General features: G+C 49.4%; 1 protein-coding gene across 26 annotated transcripts in view; it reads left to right on the forward strand.

Annotated features, from left to right (window-relative positions):
* Nucleotides 1–17,398, forward strand: part of ARAP1 (ArfGAP with RhoGAP domain, ankyrin repeat and PH domain 1) — a 145,014-nt gene that overhangs the window by 56,424 nt on the left and 71,192 nt on the right. For 22 of the 26 annotated variants that reach the window (XR_014525153.1, XR_014525154.1, XR_014525155.1 and 19 more), the window contains 2 exons: nt 16,158–16,288; nt 17,129–17,199. Coding sequence is in view for 22 of the 26 variants with exons in the window: in XM_083499210.1 (XP_083355336.1) it covers nt 16,158–16,288; nt 17,129–17,199 (202 nt within the window). In the remaining 4 variants the exon portion in view is untranslated. Of the gene's footprint in view, nt 1–11,312; nt 11,965–16,157; nt 16,289–17,128; nt 17,200–17,398 lie in introns of those variants that run through there. The other 4 variants (XM_083499196.1, XM_083499201.1, XM_083499199.1 and 1 more) reach the window with 2 other exon arrangements.

The following is a 17,398-nucleotide window of genomic DNA, read 5'->3' on the forward strand; positions in this document are numbered from 1 at the left end:
CTTGCGAGTTCCTGCTGTTTCTTTTCCTTCCCCCCCTTTTTCTAAGGTGCTAAGCCGCTTATCAGCTGATCCGATCAACAGATAAGCCGCTAAAAGCCGCTAATCCGCTAATCCTTCAATGGGCTTGCTTTGCAAGATGAAAAAACCGCTAGACAAAAGAGAATCACAGAACGGATTCTTTTCGTCTTGCGAGGCACCACTGTATTTAATCCAGTCCGGATAAAAAATGTTTCTTAGACCTACCTCAAAACGGGCCAAGGAGAAGTTCAGCGGATCTCCCGAAAGATCTCCCTTGGTGGAGCCACCACTGAAAAGGCCTTTGCCGAAGATGGGGCAGAGAACAGAACCCCAAGTGAAGATGCCCGGGTGCCAGGATGATGCCTGGCGTCTCTACCACCTGGAGCGGCATGCCTGGCTGTCCTCAGATCAGGACTGTTTTCACACACTAGCAACGCATCCTGTCGAATTCTATCAGTTAGATTTTATCTGAACAATCAGGACGAATTTCAGGAAGCAAAAAGGTCGTACTGAAATATATGACTTTTGTGCCATCTGGCCCCAAAATGGCAACTGGGCATTCTGTTTTGGCGACCGTATCCCTGGTTTAGGGGACGTGGGTGGAGCTGTGGGTTAAACCACAGAGCCTAGGACTTGCTGATTAGAAGGTCGGCGGTTCGAATCCCCGCGACGGGATGAGCTCCCGTTGCTCGGTCCCTGCTCCTGCCAATCTAGCAGTTCAAAAGCACATCAAAGTGGAAGTAGATCGATAGGTACCGCTCCAGTGGGAAGGTAAACGGCGTTTCCGTGCGCTGCTCTGGTTCGCCAGAAGTGGCGTAGTCATGCTGGCCACATGACCCGGAAGCTGTATGCTGGCTCCCTCGGCCAATAAAGCGAGATGAGCGCTGCAACCCCAGAGTCGGCCACGACTGGACCTAATGGTCAGGGGTCCCTTTACCTTTACCTAACCCTGGTTTAAAGAGCCATTTGGCGCCCAGCTTATATATCCAAGTTTCTAACGGTCGACAAAGATTGTGAAACTTCACAAAGGCTGGCAACATCAACCCCACTGTGTTGGAATCCCTCGTGGATGACTGCAGTGCCTGGAGACAGGTTGTGCATCCACAGCAGTGGCCGGAGGAGGAATGACCGCTGGGAGGAGTGCAGAGAGACCAAACGCCCGGGTGTGTCTGCATTAGCGCAACTGGACACCTTCACCTGCCCCGGCTGCAACAAAACATGTCTCTCCCGTAACGGTCTCTGCAGCAACAGCAGGCTCCAACCTCCCGGCAGTTGGAGATCATCCCCAAAGGTGCGTTCCTCCACTGTCTCCTGAGAGGGGCGGCTGCCGCCTTGACCTCAACCACCACCTTTCCCCTTCCTCCGAGGCTTCTATCTCCTTTCTCCATGAGCCTAGGCAACCCCTGAGTGGTTGATTCTTCGGTGGTGGTGGTGGGGAAGTGGTGTGCGGTGGGTCAGGCATGGAAGGCGGAGAAGGAGGGCCGAGAGCGGCGGCAGTGAGACTCAGGCAGCGTGATGCCTCCCTTCCCATTGGAGTAGCCCCAATCCCATTCCTACTTGCATGCAAGCAGGAGGTAGTGGGGATCCCTCAGCTGGGAAGGGAGGCTTCCCATTGCCTAAATGAGAGATCCCTGCCCCTCCTGCTTGCACGCAAGCTCTGATAGGCAGCGTGAAGCCTCCCTTCCCAGCTGAGAGATCCCCGCCCCGCTTGCTTGCACGCAAGTAAGAGTTTGGAGGCTGTTCTGATAGGCAGCATGAAGCCTCCCTTCCCAGCTTAGTTGCAGGGGTCAGGGAAGGCGGAGGCAGCCCGGAAGCTGCATCTGAGAGCCCCTGCACCACCATCTCATGGGGACTTCTGAGCAGCTCCTGAAGCCAGCCAGAGCCAACTGCTCCAGGCTGCTAAGACTGTCGCGGCTGCGTTTCCCAGGGACATTAGATGAAACCCGGGGACATTCCGGGGATGGAATTTGTCCGGGGACTTATTCGCAAATCTGGGGACTGTCCCCGGGAAACGGGGACGTCTGGTAACCCTAGTGTAGGCAGCACTAAGCCGGAATTAATGCTTATAAGCCAGAAATTTTCCTTTCCTGGCAAGGGAACAGGGATTTTTTTTTTTTATCTGCAAGAAGCGGCCATTTAATTCAGTTGTGATTCCAGCGTTGCAGGGGGAGCGGCCGACTAGGTGCTTTTTGGTTGCCTTCTGCTTCTGCGATTCCACTTTAAACAAATGGCCTTCCTCTCTCCTTCTCTCCAAACGAATTAGGAAGATTGCAGCCCACATTCTTAATTCCCCCAGTGCGGCCAGATTCCTAAATGCAGGGGGTTGGACTTGATGACCTTCGGGGGGGCCCTTCCAACTCTGCAATTCCGCCAGCCTAGAAAGCAGCTTTGAGAATGGTGGAGCATTTCCTCACAAGGAGCTGGCTTGGGTTATTCCCGTCTCCATCTTCCCAGAACCTAATGACAGGGCTGTAAGGAAATAATTAACAGGATTCTGGCTCTTTTTTGCGGCCAGGGCTGTCGGGAGACAAGGGAGTCCCTGTTCCTGCAGCTGAGGCTGGTGCTGAGTTTGGGGAGAGGAGAGTTTCTTTCAGCTCTTTCTCTCCATCTTGGGGTCTGTTTGGCCTCTCCGTCTCCTTTGCCCTCTCCGGCGTCTATATTTAGGGCTCTCTCAGACAGCGCTAATTTGGGTGCAGAGAGGGCAAGTCTTTTCCATGTGCATTTAGGAACAATGGAAGCACAGACGGGGAGTCACCATCTCTCTGACCCTCTGCATGTTTCCATGCCTGAATGCGTTGTGAAGTTTAATACACACCAAGATGCGTCTTTGGGTAGAGGCATTCCTGAAAACGGTTGTTTATTTCATGTAGGAATCTCTTAAAGGTAAAGGGGCTCCTGACCATTAGGTCCAGTCACGGACGACTCTGGGGTTGCGGCGCTCATCTTGCTTTACTGGCCGAGGGAGCCGGCATACAGCTTCTGGGTAATGTGGCCAGCATGACTAAGCCGCTTCTGGCGAACCAGAGCAGCGCATGGAAACGCCGCTTACCTTCCTGCTGGAGCGGTACCTATTTATCTACTTGCACTTTGACATGCTTTCAAACTGCTAGATTGGCAGGAGCAGGGACCAAGCAACGGGAGCTCACCCTGTCGTGGGGATTCGAACCCCCGACCTTCTGTTCGGCAAGTCCTAGGCTCTGTGGTTTAACCCACAGCGCCACCCACGTCTCGAGTAATCTCTTACCATAGAATAAAAACATATCTGCAGTGTTAGAAACTCAGGTATATAAGCTAGATGCCAAATGGCTCCTTAAACCAGGGTTAAATGTTGCCAGAACAGAATACCTAGTTGTCATTTTGGGGCCAGACAGCACAAAAGTTGTATACAGTCATACCTCGGGTTACGAACGCTACGGGTTGCACGTTTTCGGGTTATGGACTGTGCTGAACCCGGAAGTACCGGAACGGGTTACTTCTGGATTTCGCGCATGCACAGAAGCTCAAAATGACGTCACACGCATGCGCAGAAATGCCGAATTGTGTGACGCGCGTGTGCAGACGCCGCGCTTCAGGCTGCAAACACGGTGGGTTGTGAACGTGCCTCCCACATGGATCACGTTCACAACCCGAGGTATGACTGTACAATTGTGCCTTGGATCTCGAATGCCTTGGCTCCTGAATAAATCGGCTCCCGAACGATCGAAACCCGGAAGTGAGCATTCCAGTTTTCGAACGCTTTTTGGAAGCTGAACGTCCGGCTGCAGGAGCCTCCTTCAGCCAATCAGAAGCCACACTTTGGTTTCCGAATGTTTTGGAAGTCGAATGGACTTCCGGAACGGATTCCATTTGACTTCCAAGCTTCCAGGGTATTTCAGAATGACCTTTTTGGTTCCTGTAATTCGTTCCGATTGGTCAGATAAAATATAACAGATAGAATTCTACAGGATGTGTTGCTCGTGTGTTAAAACGGGCAAGATCCAAGTATCCCTGGGCATTCACCTCCAGGTGCTGGAGACGTCATGTGTCTGCCTGGTGCCTGCCTGGCACCTGGGCATTCTCCCTTGGTTACAAGTGGCCCATAACCAGGTGCAAAATGTGCTTGACTCCTGGCAGATTTTCTGCCTATATCCATAAAAATGCAAGGCTGTCGTCACACTGCTCCCATTGGAGGATTTGTGGGGCTGTATTACAATCCTGGATTTGCACAAAGTCAAGGGTCAGTGAGGGAGCAACGGGAAGGAAGGTTGCATCAAACCAGTGGCCATAGCATGGGCGTGAGAAGGGGGAGACACTGAAGGGGGGGGGGAATTGTGGTTTAAAACAACAGTTTACTCAAAGTCTAGTGTCCCGATCAAGGGAAGTAATGATACCACTGTATTCTCCTGTGGCCAGACCCCATTTGGAATACTGGGTCCAATTCTGGGCGCCACAATTTAAGGAGGATGTTGACAAGCTGGAAGGTGGGCAGAGGAAAGTGACCAAGATGATCAAGGGTCTGGAAAGGATGCCTGATGAGGAACAGTTGAAGGAGCTGAGTATGTTTAGCCTGGAAAGGGGGAAACTGAGAGGAGATATGAGAGCCGTCTTCAGATATCTGAAGGGCTGTCACATGGAAGAGGGAGCAGGCGTGTTTTCTCCTCTGTGGACTCACACCCATGGCTTCGTTACAAGGAAGGGGATTCCAACTAAATATCAGGAAGAGCTTTCTGCCAGTCAGCTTCTCCTTCCTTTTGAGCAAAGCTTGGATGGTCATCTGTCATGGATGATCAGACTGAGATTCCGGGATTACGGGGGTTGGACTAGATGGCCTTTGGGGTTTCTTCCAACTCTGCAATCCTATGCTTTGACAGAAGTAAGTTCCCCTGGGTTGCTGGTTATCACTTTGCACAAAGTTGTAAGGGTGATCTCAAAGCTGGCTTAGCTTCTGTTACATCTCCCATTATTTTTTCAAGCTATGTACTTTGTCTGATTGATATTCTACAGCCTTTTAAATGTCTTTGTGGGAAGTGGGGGAGGGTTATTGCTTTTATTTTATTTTAACAATCTACTTGTGTTTTTACCTTGTATGAAGCTCTTGTGACGAAAGGCCGAATATGAATCTAACAATACTTTGCAATATTAATTGAGCAGAAACCTCTAGATACAGACACAAGGCGGCCTCTCGCAGGCAGCCTCGCTGCAGCTCTTGCCCTCATTGTGTCTGGCTAATCGGCATTCATTTGGCATTGCCTTTGCGCCCCAAATGCATTTTGTTCCTCCCCCTACAAGATGGGGCGCTGATCCTCATTCCTGGTACACTTTTAGAGCTGCGTTGGCCAGGCCCCTTTCCCCAGATGGTTGTGAAGGTAGCACAGAGCTTCTACCCGAAGTTATTTTTTTATTATTATTGATACAGCAAGAAAAGAAAAAACACAAAAACCGAATTCCACACAGCAATAACAATAGACACAGAATTTTCTTAACAAACAATAAGACATAAATTGGTCTTAACACTAAAGACCCAACCCAACCTCCCGTCTATTCCATATTTCGATTTCATATAACTTATTGCCAATACACACGTTTATCGTCATTAAGCTTTTTCTTAATACAGTGGTGCCTCGCAAGACGAAATTAATTCGTTCCGCAAGTCTCTTCGTCTTGCGAGTTTTTCGTCTTGCGATGCACGGTTTCCCATAGGAATGCATTGAAAATCAATTAATGCGTTCCTAGGGAAACCGCCTTCAGACCAGGTCCGGGGACAGTCTGTCCCCCGACCTCTTCTGAAGGCTGGGGGGGGGGGGACAAGGGCTTTTCTTCCCACCGCCAGCCTTCAGAAGGCTGTTCTGAAGGCTGGCGGTGGGAAGAAAAGCCCTTCGCCCCACCTCCCGCCCCGCAAGCTCCGGGGACAGGAGGGCTTCGCTGCCGCCCGCCAGCATTTTAAGATCGCCCGGGACAGCAGATAAGTCTCCGCTGCCCCGGGGGCTTTTAAAATGCTGGGGGTCGGCAGCGAAGGCTTCGCTCCCGACCCCCAGCATTTTAAAATCTCCCCGGGACACGGGGAGATTTTAAAATGCTGGGGGTCGGCAGTGAACGCTTCGCTCCCGACCCCCAGCATTTTAAAATCTCCCCGGGACAGGGGGAGATTTTAAAATGCTGGGGGTCAGCAGCGAACGCTTCGCTCCCGACCCCCAGCATTTTAAAATCTCCCCGGGACAGCAGAGACTTCTCTGCTGTCCCGGGGAGATTTTAAAATGCTGGGGGTCGGCAGTGAACGCTTCGCTCCTGCCCGCCAGCATTTTAAGATCGCCCGGGGCAGGCGGGGGGAAGGCAGGCGGGGGGGGAGCAAAGACTTTTGCCCCCCGCCGGCCTTCAGAAGAGGTCCTCTTCTGAAGGCCGGCTGTGGGCGAAAGTCTTTGCTCCCGACCGCCAGCATTTCCCTATGGGCTTTCGTCTTGCGATGCAAGCCCATAGGGAAATTCGTCTTGCGAAGCGCCTCCAAAACAGAAAACCCTTTCGTCTTGCGGGTTTTCCGTCTTGCGAGGCATTCGTCTTGCGGGGCACCACTGTATATCTTAATTCTTATATCTGCCTTGCAACTGTTACTGAAGTTCCTCGAATGCCACAACCGAGTTTAAACTACTGTATTTATAGTTCAAATATTCTTTGAAAACCTCCCATTTTGAAACAAATTCCTGTTTTGATTTATTCTTTATTTTTTTCCGATAGACCGTCAAATTTTGCATATTCTGTCAGCTTTTGAATCCAATCTTGTATAGAGGGAATTTCATTACTCTTCCGTTTTGCCACGATAAGAACTCTACCCAAAGTTTTATGAGCTCGACGGTACCCTCTGGCTTGGCACATCTTTTCCATTCAGCCTCTCGGAGCAAGGATTACTGCCACTTTGTTTCCCGCATGGATGGCTGGCGCTCGTTTCTATAGAGACGGCAGCCCAGGGAGAGCCAGGCCCATTTGAATTTGCCCATGTAAGCTGCCGCTACTGCCCTCCCAGCTTGCCCAGAGGCTGGCTGTCCGGAAGCCAAGAACAGGGTGTCCGGTCCCCCCAAAATCCCATCAGTCTACAAGAGTGAACCCAGAGGTAACCCTAGAGCCTGGACGCCAGCCCTGTAAGGGGGGCTCTGTTGCAGCTTGGACTTGCCAGGGACCCTTTAGCTGCGGTCTTGCATCCCAGGGGTTGGACTTGATGAGCTCTGGGGGTCCCTTCCAACTCTCTAGTTCTATGGATTCCTCTTTTGCTGTTTCTGATCTCCTCCGTTCTTTGCATTCAGGTCAGTTCCACTCTTTTAAAGTAAGTGTGTGTGTGTGTGTTATTTTGTTCTTTTAAAGAAGCCTTTCTCAACCTGTGGGTCCCCAGATGTTGTTGGGCTACAACTCCCATCACCCCTAGCTAGCAAGGCCACTCATTATTGAGGGGAACAGGTCTCGGTGTTTCGATTTCTGGGAATGGAGTTGAGAGACGACCTAACCTGGGGAGAGAACAGCAAAGACCTGATGAAGAGAGCACAGCAGAGGTTATATTTTCTGAGAATCCTCCGGAAAAACAATCTCTCAAAGGACCTGTTGATGGCATTTCACCATTGTACTGTGGAGAGTGTATTAAGTTATGGTCTGTGTGTGTGGTTTGGGAGCTGCACGGTCAGGGGAAAAACAATGCTGTCCAGGGTTGTAAAGACTGCGGAGAGAATAATTGGGCGCACTCTTCCCACCTTGGATCAAATCTATGCTGCCAGGCGCCACAAGAAAGCGGCAGAGATAGCGCAGGATAGTGCTCACCACGGAAATGATCTCTTTCAGCTTCTGCCTTCTGGAAGAAGGTACAGGGTTATAAAGACCAGGACTAGCCGCCTGAGAAACAGTTTCGATCCAAATGCGATTTTGGTTTTAAATGCATTGTAAGTAGTCTGTATGGGAGTGTTGTTGTTGTTTAGTCATGTCCGACTCTTCGTGACCCCATGGACCAGAGCACGCCAGGCACTCCTCTCTTCCACTGCCTCCCGCAGTTTGGTCAAACTCATGCTGGTAGCTTCAAGAACACCGTCCCACCATCTCGTCCTCTGTTGTCCCCTTCTCCTTGTGCCCTCCATCTTTCCCAACATCAGGGTCTTTTCCAGGGAGTCTTCTCTTCTGGCCAAAGTCTTGGAGCCTCAGCTTCAGGATCTGTCCTTCCAGTGAGCACTCAGGGCTGATTTCCTTCAGAATGGAGAGGTTTGATCTTCTTGCAGTCCATGGGACTCTCAAGAGTCTCCTCCAGCACCAGAATTCAAAAGCATCCATTCTTCGGCGATCAGCCTTCTTGATGGTCCAGCTCTCACTTCCATACATCACTACTGGGAAAACCATGGCTTTAACTATACGGACCTTTGTTGGTAAGGGAGTATATTGTATGGGAGTATATTGTATTAAAAAATGGGGTATCAGAGTTTTTAGGGGGCTAACCAGGCTGGGATAGCTGGGATAGCAGGCTTGTGGGTTTTTGAATGTCTGCTGTAGATTTTTCAATTTCATTGTTCTGTATGGGACAACGACAATAAAGATTATCGTATCGATGATGGGAGTTGTAGTCCAACAACATCTGGGGACCCACAGGTTGAGAACTGCTGTTTTAAAGTCTCTCTCTCTCTCTCTCTCTCTCTCTCTCTCTCTCTCTCTCTCTCTGTGTGTGTGTGTGTGTGTTTTGGGGGAGGGGGGAGGGCAGGAACCTCCCACTCTGTTTGGTGTTGCTCTCTTCGGTCAACATTTGATCTTCCGGATGTGGCAACAGGTCCCCCCCCCCCCCGTGCACTCTCCTTGCGCATGAACTCGCTCTCCCCTCCCTCTCTGTCTGATTCTGGTCTCAACGTTTCTATAACAGACCCTGGTGTTTGGCAGGAATCTCTTATTGCATTTGGGGACTTTGCAACAAACAAGTTCATTTGGCTTTTCCACCCTTCTCTTGCTCCACTGGCCAAGGGCCTCTTTTGCAGTTGTCGATTGCACATGTGGTGAGAGTCTGCTGTAGCTTTCCGCATTTCACTGCGCTGTGGGGTGGTGGTGGCTTGCAGCGAACACGTGGCACATATTGTGCCGTCTTTTGTAAACTCCCACTTTTAGGGTTTCCCCAACCGCTTAGAGATTTCTGTTGAAATATGAAGCGGTCAACAATAAGTCAACAAACTTATATCCTGGAGCAGCGTAGACAGGGCTTTTGTTTCCAGGCGGAGCTCTCAGGAGCTCAGTTCCTGCACCTCTCAGGTGGCTGCCATTGCCATTCTAAGAGAATGAGGGAGAAATGCGAGCTCCAGCACCTGTTTTTCTGGAAAAATAGCACTGAGTATGCAAGTTCAATATGGTTAATAATACAGTGGTGCCTCGCAAGACGAAATTAATTCGTTCCGCAAGTTTTTTCTTCTTGCGAGTTTTTCGTCTTGCGAAGCACGGTTTCCCATAGGAATGCATTGAAAATCAATCAATGCGTTCCTATGGAAACCGCCTTCAGACCAGGTCCGGGGACAGTCTGTCCCCCGACCTCTTCTGAAGGCTGGGGAGGGGGGGGGACAAGGGCTTTTCTTCCCACCGCCAGCCTTCAGAAGGCTGTTCTGAAGGCTGGCGGTGGGAAGAAAAGCCCTTCTCCCCACCTCCCGCCCCGCAAGTTCCGGGTACAGGAGCGCTTTGCTGTCGACCGCCAGCATTTTAAAAGCCCCTGCTGTCCCGGGGCGATTTTAAAATGCTGGCGGGCGGCAGCGAAGCCTCCGCTGTCCTGGGGCGATTTTAAAATGCTGGCGGGCGGCAGCGAAGGGTTCGCTGCCGCCCGCCAGCATTTTAAGATCGCCTGGGACAGCGGAGAAGTCTCCGCTGTCCCGGGAAGGCAGGCGGGGGGGGGGGGAGCAAAGACTTTTGCCCCCCGCCGGCCTTCAGAAGAGGTCCACGACCTCTTCTGAAGGCCAGCGGTGGGCGAAAGTCTTTGTTCCCGACCGCCAGCATTTTAAAAGAGGTCCCCGGAGATTTCCCTATGGGCTTTCTTCTTGCGAAGCAAGGCCATAGGGAAATTCGTCTTGCAGAATGACTCAAAAACGGAAAACTCTTTCGTCTTGCAAGTTTTTCGTTTTGCGAGGCGTTCGTCTTGTGAGGCACCACTGTAATAACAAGATTGTGTACTGCTTCAGGAAATCTGTTTGTGTGGTTTACACCTCAGCAAGAACCAGTGCCTTCTCCCTAAAAATACAAATCCCATGTCCGCCCGCAACTTCTTAGTGATAATAGTAAAATCACACCTTTTAAATAAGCAATAGGTGTCTCAGTGTGCGTGAAATAAAAAACAAGCAAACCATTAAGAGATCCATTGTGACACACCATCAGAGTGCAGCATAGCTGCGATATATATCTTAAAATATCGCATAAATATCACCAAATGAAAATGGGTGTTCACATGTAATACTAGAAAGCTGTTCGACAGTGGAATGGACTCAGCTTTGCTGGGGGGTTTTAAATGGAGGTTGGATGGCCATTTAGGTTAAGAACGGACGTCCAGAACGAATTAAGTTCTTAACCCGAGGTACCACTGTGTTTGCTGTCGTTGTTTAGTTGTTTAGTCTTGTCCAACTCTTCGTGACCCCCTGGACCAGAGCACGCCAGGCCCTCCTGTCTTCCACTGCCTCCCGCAGTTTGGTCAGACTCATGTTCGTAGCTTCGAGAACACTGTCCCACCATCTCATCCTCTGTCGTCCCCTTCTCCTTGGGCCCTCCATCTTTCCCAACATCAGGGTCTTTTCCAGGGAGTCTTCTCTTCTCATGAGGTGGCCAAAGTACTGGAGCCTCAGCTTCAGGATCTGTCCTTCCAGTGAGCACTCAGGGCTGATTTCCTTCAGAATGGAGAGGTTTGATCTTCTTGCAGTCCATGGGACTCTCAAGAGTCTCCTCCAGCACCAAAATTCAAAAGCATCAAAAGCCTTCTTCCATACATCACTAGGTACCACTGTAATCAGGTACAAATCCTGCCACAGGTCAAAAACTGGCCCCCATCCTTTCCACCCCATCTCTTACCTGGGGGACAGTGATGTCCCCCCCAACTCTCAGCTAGAGAGATGAACACCCTTCTCCACCAACAGACGCCCACCCTGTATTTTAAATAAGAACCACATAAATAAATGCTCCCCTTTGCCAAGAGAGATCCATCAGTGCCGAGAATGATCCTCAATATATCTTTGTTCAGAAAGGATACTTAAGAAAGCAATGAGAGACCCACATTTTTAAAAACGGTTTGCATTTTTTTGTAAAAAAACCCATAGTTCCTCTTTCTTTTTTTGGACCAGTGAAGGCCTGTGCGCATGTTTGTTTTTGCAAGAATCGTTTTAGAAGCCCGATGGGTTGTGTTTTGTTGCTTTCAAGTGAGTCCTGTTTTCCCCTTCTGTCTGGGTTTCTCGTTGCTGCTGATCTCAGTGGTGGATTGGCAGAGATCCGAGCGGCCAAGTGGAAAAGCAGGTTTCGAGTCTGCAGATGCCATGGGAACCTGTTTTGGTCTGCCGAGTGAATTGCAGAATGTAATTTTTGGGAGGCGGAACCTTGCAAAAGCTAAAAGAACTGAAAAGCAGCAGCAGCAGCAGCAGCAGCCTGGTTTAGTTTAATGGGGTCTGCTGTGGCTGCAGAGATCTAGAAAAACTGCTGATTAGGAAAAGGGAACAACTTCAGAGCTTGAAGTTGTGCCCTCGCTCCTGGAGAAGAGAGAACTTCTCAAATCTCTTCTCTTGAATTAACTTGGAAACCTAACTAGCCTCTTTTGTAAAGGGGATTTTTTTCTGAGCTCATGTGGACTCTGTGTGTGTGTAAGAAATGGACACCTCCCCCTGCCATGAACTGGGCACCCCAGTTTAAGAAGGATACTGAGCGGCTGGAAGATGTGCAGAGAGAGTTGAACAAGATGATCAAGGGTCTGGACCAAGCCATATGAGGATCGGTTGAGGGAGTTGGGTATGTTTACTAGGACTGGGCGATATCTGGTTTTCAACATCACAATATGGGACGCGGGTGGCGCTGTGGGTTAAACCACAGAGCCTAGGACTTGCCGATCAGAAGGGTGGCGGTTCGAATCCCCGCGACGGGGTGAGCTCCCGTTGCTCAGTCCCTGCTCCTGCCAACCTAGCAGTTTGAAAGCACGTCAAAGTGCAAGTAGATAAATAGGTACCGCTCCAGCGGGAAGGTAAACGGCGTCTCCGTGCACTGCTCTGGTTCGCCAGAAGCGGCTTAGTCCTGCTGGCCACATGACCTGGAAGCTGTACGCCGGCTCCCTCGACCAGTAAAGCGAGATGAGCGCAGCAACCCCAGAGTCGGCCATGACTGGACCTAATGGTCAGGGGTCCCTTTACCTTTACTTTAAGCATTGCGATATATCGATATATCACATTGTCTGAAATAAGGATGTAGCTATGTAAAGGTGATATCTGGTTTTTAGCTATGTAGAGGCATTGACTAGCTTGATGGTTTCCCCCACATCGTGATTTTTGCATAGCGCACACAAACACATCATGATTTGTGATATATTGCCAGGTCAAAAGGTACGAAACCGATCTCACGATACGGACTTCAAACCGGTTTTGGATGATATATCAGTATCTGTCCCAGCCCTAATGTTTAGCCTGGAAAAGAGGAGACTGTGAGTTGATATGACAGCCGTCTTCAACTATCTGAAGGACTGTCTCATTGATTGATTGATTTATCCATACATTCTCCAACTTTCTCCCTGACAGAACTCAAGGTGGTTTCCAGATAAAAGGTAAAGGGTAAAGGGACCCCTGACCATTAGGTCCAGTCGCGGACGACTCTGGGGTTGCAGCGCTCATCTCGCTTTATTGGCCGAGGGAGCCGGCGTACAGCTTCCGGGTCATGTGGCCAGCATGACTAAGCCGCTTCTGGCAAACCAGAGCAGCGCACGGAAACGCCGTTTACCTTCCCGCCGGAACTGTACCTATTTATCTACTTTGACTTTTACGTGCTTTCGATCTGCTAGGTTGGCAGGAGCAGGGACTGAGCAACGGGAGCTCACCCCATCGCGGGGATTTGAACCACCAACCTTCTGGTGGGCAAGTCCTAGGCTCTGTGGTTTAACCCACAGCGCCACCTGCATCCCGGTTTACAGATAAGAACTGCTAAAAATGTAGAAAGACGGATCAAGCTTGTTTTCTGCTGCCCCAGAGGGCAGACCTGGAAAGGATGGATTTAAATAGCAAGAAAGGATGTTTCCAGCTAAACATTAGGAAGAAATGCCTGAGTGCAAGGGTTGTCTGACCACGGAACAGACTCCCTTGGAAGATGCTGGGGTCTTCTTTGTTGGAGGTTCCTAGACAGCGGTTGGGTGGCAGGAATTCATTAGCTGCGATTCTTTCATTGCAGAAATTCTTGGGGTTCCCTTCCAACTCTTCACTTCTATGATCCCCTCCATTGCATTTGCACATAAAGCAGCCTTTGCCAGGGTGCAGTGCTCCCGATGTTTTGGACTACAACTCCCATCAGTCCCAGCCGGCACATACCATCAAGCACCGATGGGATTTGTAGTCCAGAAACTACAAGAGCACTCCAGGTTGGTGAAGTCTGCCCTAGAGGGAGATCTAGGCCTGTGACAACGGCGTGTCCCTAGGTGTCCTTGCACCTCCTTGGAAGGGACGCCAAAGGCCATCTAGTCCAACCCCCTGCCATGCAATGTGGGGCTCGAACCCACAACCCTGAGATTAAGAATCTCAAGCTCTACCAACTGAGCTATCCCAGCTATTGCAGAGCCCATCTAGTGCAGAGTATTTTCACAGGGGCCAACCAGCTTCGTAGCAAAAGGGAATGGGGAACCGATGATTTATTTTTGGGGGGAACCAGTGATTTAGTTTTTCCGCTTTGCTCCGGGGGGGGGGGATTCCCCCTCTTCGTTTCCTGAGAGTAAGTAAATCACTGCCTCCTTCTCACGTGGCGTCCTGAGCTTGGAAGGCAGCGAGAGGGAAGTTGCAACAGCAAAGGAAGTCTAATTTTGCTGCGTTTTCTGGTTGCAGCAAAGAACCGTCCTTTGTGTCTCTTCTCTGGGAGCCAACAGGGTGACTCTTGGCCACTTGGCGACTGGGCACTTCTCTAAAAGAGGATTAGGCAAATTCAAGGAGGAGAGGGTTATCGATGGCTACTAGGCTCTGCCCTGGCTCCACAGTTGGTCCATTGACCACTTTGAGGATGGGATGGTGGTCTTAGGTGAGCCATTGGGTTATAAGAAGCCTCTTCCTCCTAGGATCTTGGTCCTATTTTTTAAAAATCTGGAAGCTTGAGTTCCTTTCTGACTCTCCTGTTTGCCTTTCTGTCATTCTATTCTCTTTAAATTGCTGCAAAAGCTCACATTCAGATTGTTACAATAAACATTACTAGTGATAGTATTATTATTATTATTTATTACGTTTGTTTATATCCTTAAATTACTTACTCTACAAAGTAATTTACGGTAATAGAATTAAAAAAGTACAAATAAGAGAATCTATTAAAACAGAGATAATAAAAAAAAGAGTGCTGCTATTATCATGGGTTTCAGCAGCTTACAGTAAAACCTCCCAAGGATCTCTGGGAATCACCCGTCCCATTGGGACATCAAAGAAGAAATTGAGGATAGTGTTTTGAGGACCTAATCAGTAGTGGTGCCCGCCCTGTGGATTGCCCTCCCATTAGATGTCAAGGAAATAAACAGCTATCTGACTTTTAGAAGAAATCTGAAGGCAGCCCTGTTTAGGGAAGTTTTTAGTGTTTGATATTTTATCATGTTTTTAATATTCTGTTGGGAGCCGCCCAGAGTGGTTGGGGAAACCCAGCCAGATGGGCGGGGTATAAGTAATAAATAATAATAATTATACATATTCAATGATTTTTACTAAACAATTTCAGCATACCAAATTATCAACCCAAATAATCAGTTACATTATTTCCCCCCTTCCGCCCCCCACCCAAGGACTTCCCTCAGCTCCCCTCTTTGCCTTATCTATCAAATGTTCAACCAATAAATTTGTGGATGTTTATTCAAAACCTGCCAAGGAGTCCAGATCATTTCGTTGTCTTTTTAAATAATTAGTAAAAAGTTCCCATTCTTCCTTGAAGTCACGATTGTCCTTCTCGCGCAGCTTGTATGTCAATTTGGCCAATTCCGCAGAGCTCACCAATTTTTCTTGCCAGTGTTCTTTAGTTGGGATTTCCTCATTCTTCCATCCTTGTGCTAACAAGACTTTTGCCGCTGTTGTAGCATACATAAATAAGTTCCTTATTTTTCTTGGCAGGTGGACTGAGATATTTCTTTTCTCCCTCTTGCACAAGACCTGTTGTTGTTTAGTCGTTTAGTCGTGTCTGCCTCTTCTGTGACCCCCTGGACCAGAGCACGCCAGGCACTCCTCTCTTCCACTGCCTCCTGCACTTTGGTCAAACTCATGTTTGTAGCTTCGAGAACACTGTCCCACCATCTCGTCCTCTGTCGTCCCCTTCTTCTTGTGCCCTCCATCTTTCCCAGCATCAGGGTCTTTTCCAGGGAGTCTTCTCTTCTCATGAGGTGGCCAAAGTCTTGGAGCCTCAGCTTCAGGATCTGTCCTTCCAGTGAGCACTCAGGGCTGATTTCCTTCAGAATGGATAGGTCTGGTCTTCTTGCAGTCCATGGGGCTCTCAAGAGTCTCCTCCAGCACCAGAATTCAAAAGCATCAATGCTTCGGCGATCAGCCTTCTTTATGGTCCAGCTCTCACTTCCATACATCACTACTGGGAAAACCAGAGGTTTAACTAGACGTCCTTTGTTGGCAAGGTGATGTCTCTGCTTTTTAAGACTAGAACTAGAACCCAGTAAAGCTGAATATTGTAGGATTCAGATGACAGAAATAACTTCTTGACACAGGGCATGGTTAAATTACGGGATTTCCGCCACTATGGCTCTGTTTTGCCTCTGGAAACTGCAGGAGGGGAGCGTTGCTCTTGTGTTCGAATCCTGCTTTCTGGTTCGCCCCAAGAGGCACCCTGCGAGAACAGGATGCTGGACTTGGCGGCCCAAGGGCCTGATCCTGCTGGGCTCTTTGGATGTTCTTCTGAGCTCATGAAGTGGCTGAGCCAGGAGAACGATGCCAGCTTTGGGGCTGATTTTAAAGCGAGGTCTCTGTTGTTTCTCATTCCAGTCCTCCTGTGAGAAACCACCTGCAAGATCCCGAGCAGCCGCCTGCGATCTTTCCCCGCCTGAAGACCGTGGAGCGGACCAGCGCCCCTGAGCCACCTTCGAAGCCCCCCCTCCTCTTCCAGACGGACTTGGGTGAGTGTCTGTGCCTGTGCCTGGCGGAAGAGAAAGCTCAGTGCTGTGCGATCCTTCCGTCACAGGAGGACTAGATGCCCTTTGGCGTTCCCTTCCAACACAGCGGTTCTATGATTCTGCGAAAGGGGTATTTGGAAGTCGGCCCACTTTCCCCAACCTCACTGTTCAGATTCTGAATGTGAAGTTCTGTTTCGAAATCCGGGCATTTGATACATTCTGGCACCTCTCAAGCGAGCACAAACAATATCGCCCACCTTGGAAAACCTCTTCCGGTTGGAAAAGACGATAGATTTTGGTCTAGGTGCACAATAGGGTATTCCTGGAAATCTAAGTCACTCTTGTGCGTACCACAAAATGTCAACATCGCAGAAAAACGGGTTGGTGTCAGTTTTAATCTGGTTTTTAGTCTATTGGTTTTTAGCTTTCAGAAGCTTTTTGTCGTTCATCTTTCTCTGTTACAATGTTATCTACTCTTCTGTTAACTGCTTTGAGATTGGTTTAAAAAAAACAATAAAATACTCATAATAATATTTAAAATAATATCAATAACAGCAGAAAAATAATACCGCAGCAACAACCCTCCCCAACAGAACCCCCTAAATAATACCCCTGTCCGAGAGTCTGTTCAGCAGCCTCAGCTTTTGCAGCTGGAGTCAGTCCAGACCAGGTGGGAAAAGACCTTCAGGCAGGGAGCAGGTCTTCCAGGACTCATAGCCAAGATGACTAGTAGCCATGGAGAGCCTCCTCCTCCATGAACGTGCTTAATCCTCTTTCATAGCCATCACTGCCTCCTGTGGCAAGCAGTTCCATAGTCTAACTATGCCTGGTCTGTCTCCGCAGAGGATTCTGATTATGAAGATCCCCCGTTTGAGGAGGAGATAGAAGCTCTGGCAGAAGAAATGACTGACAAGGTAGGTCCATATCTCTCGGGGGGGCCCATCTCATCTTCAAAAAAACTCAGAGGTTGCCTTCTCCTCCGGGATGTGCTAATGCAGGGGTTGGCAAGCTTTTTCAGCAGGGGGCCGGTCCACTTTCCCTCAGACCTTGTGGGGGGCCTGACTATATTTTGAAAAAAACAAATGAACAAATTCCCACAAATAACCCAGAGAT

The sequence above is a fragment of the Podarcis liolepis genome (genome assembly GCF_965112155.1).
Source record: "Podarcis liolepis genome assembly, chromosome: 4".
NCBI classification, from domain to species: Eukaryota; Metazoa; Chordata; class Lepidosauria; order Squamata; family Lacertidae; genus Podarcis; species Podarcis liolepis.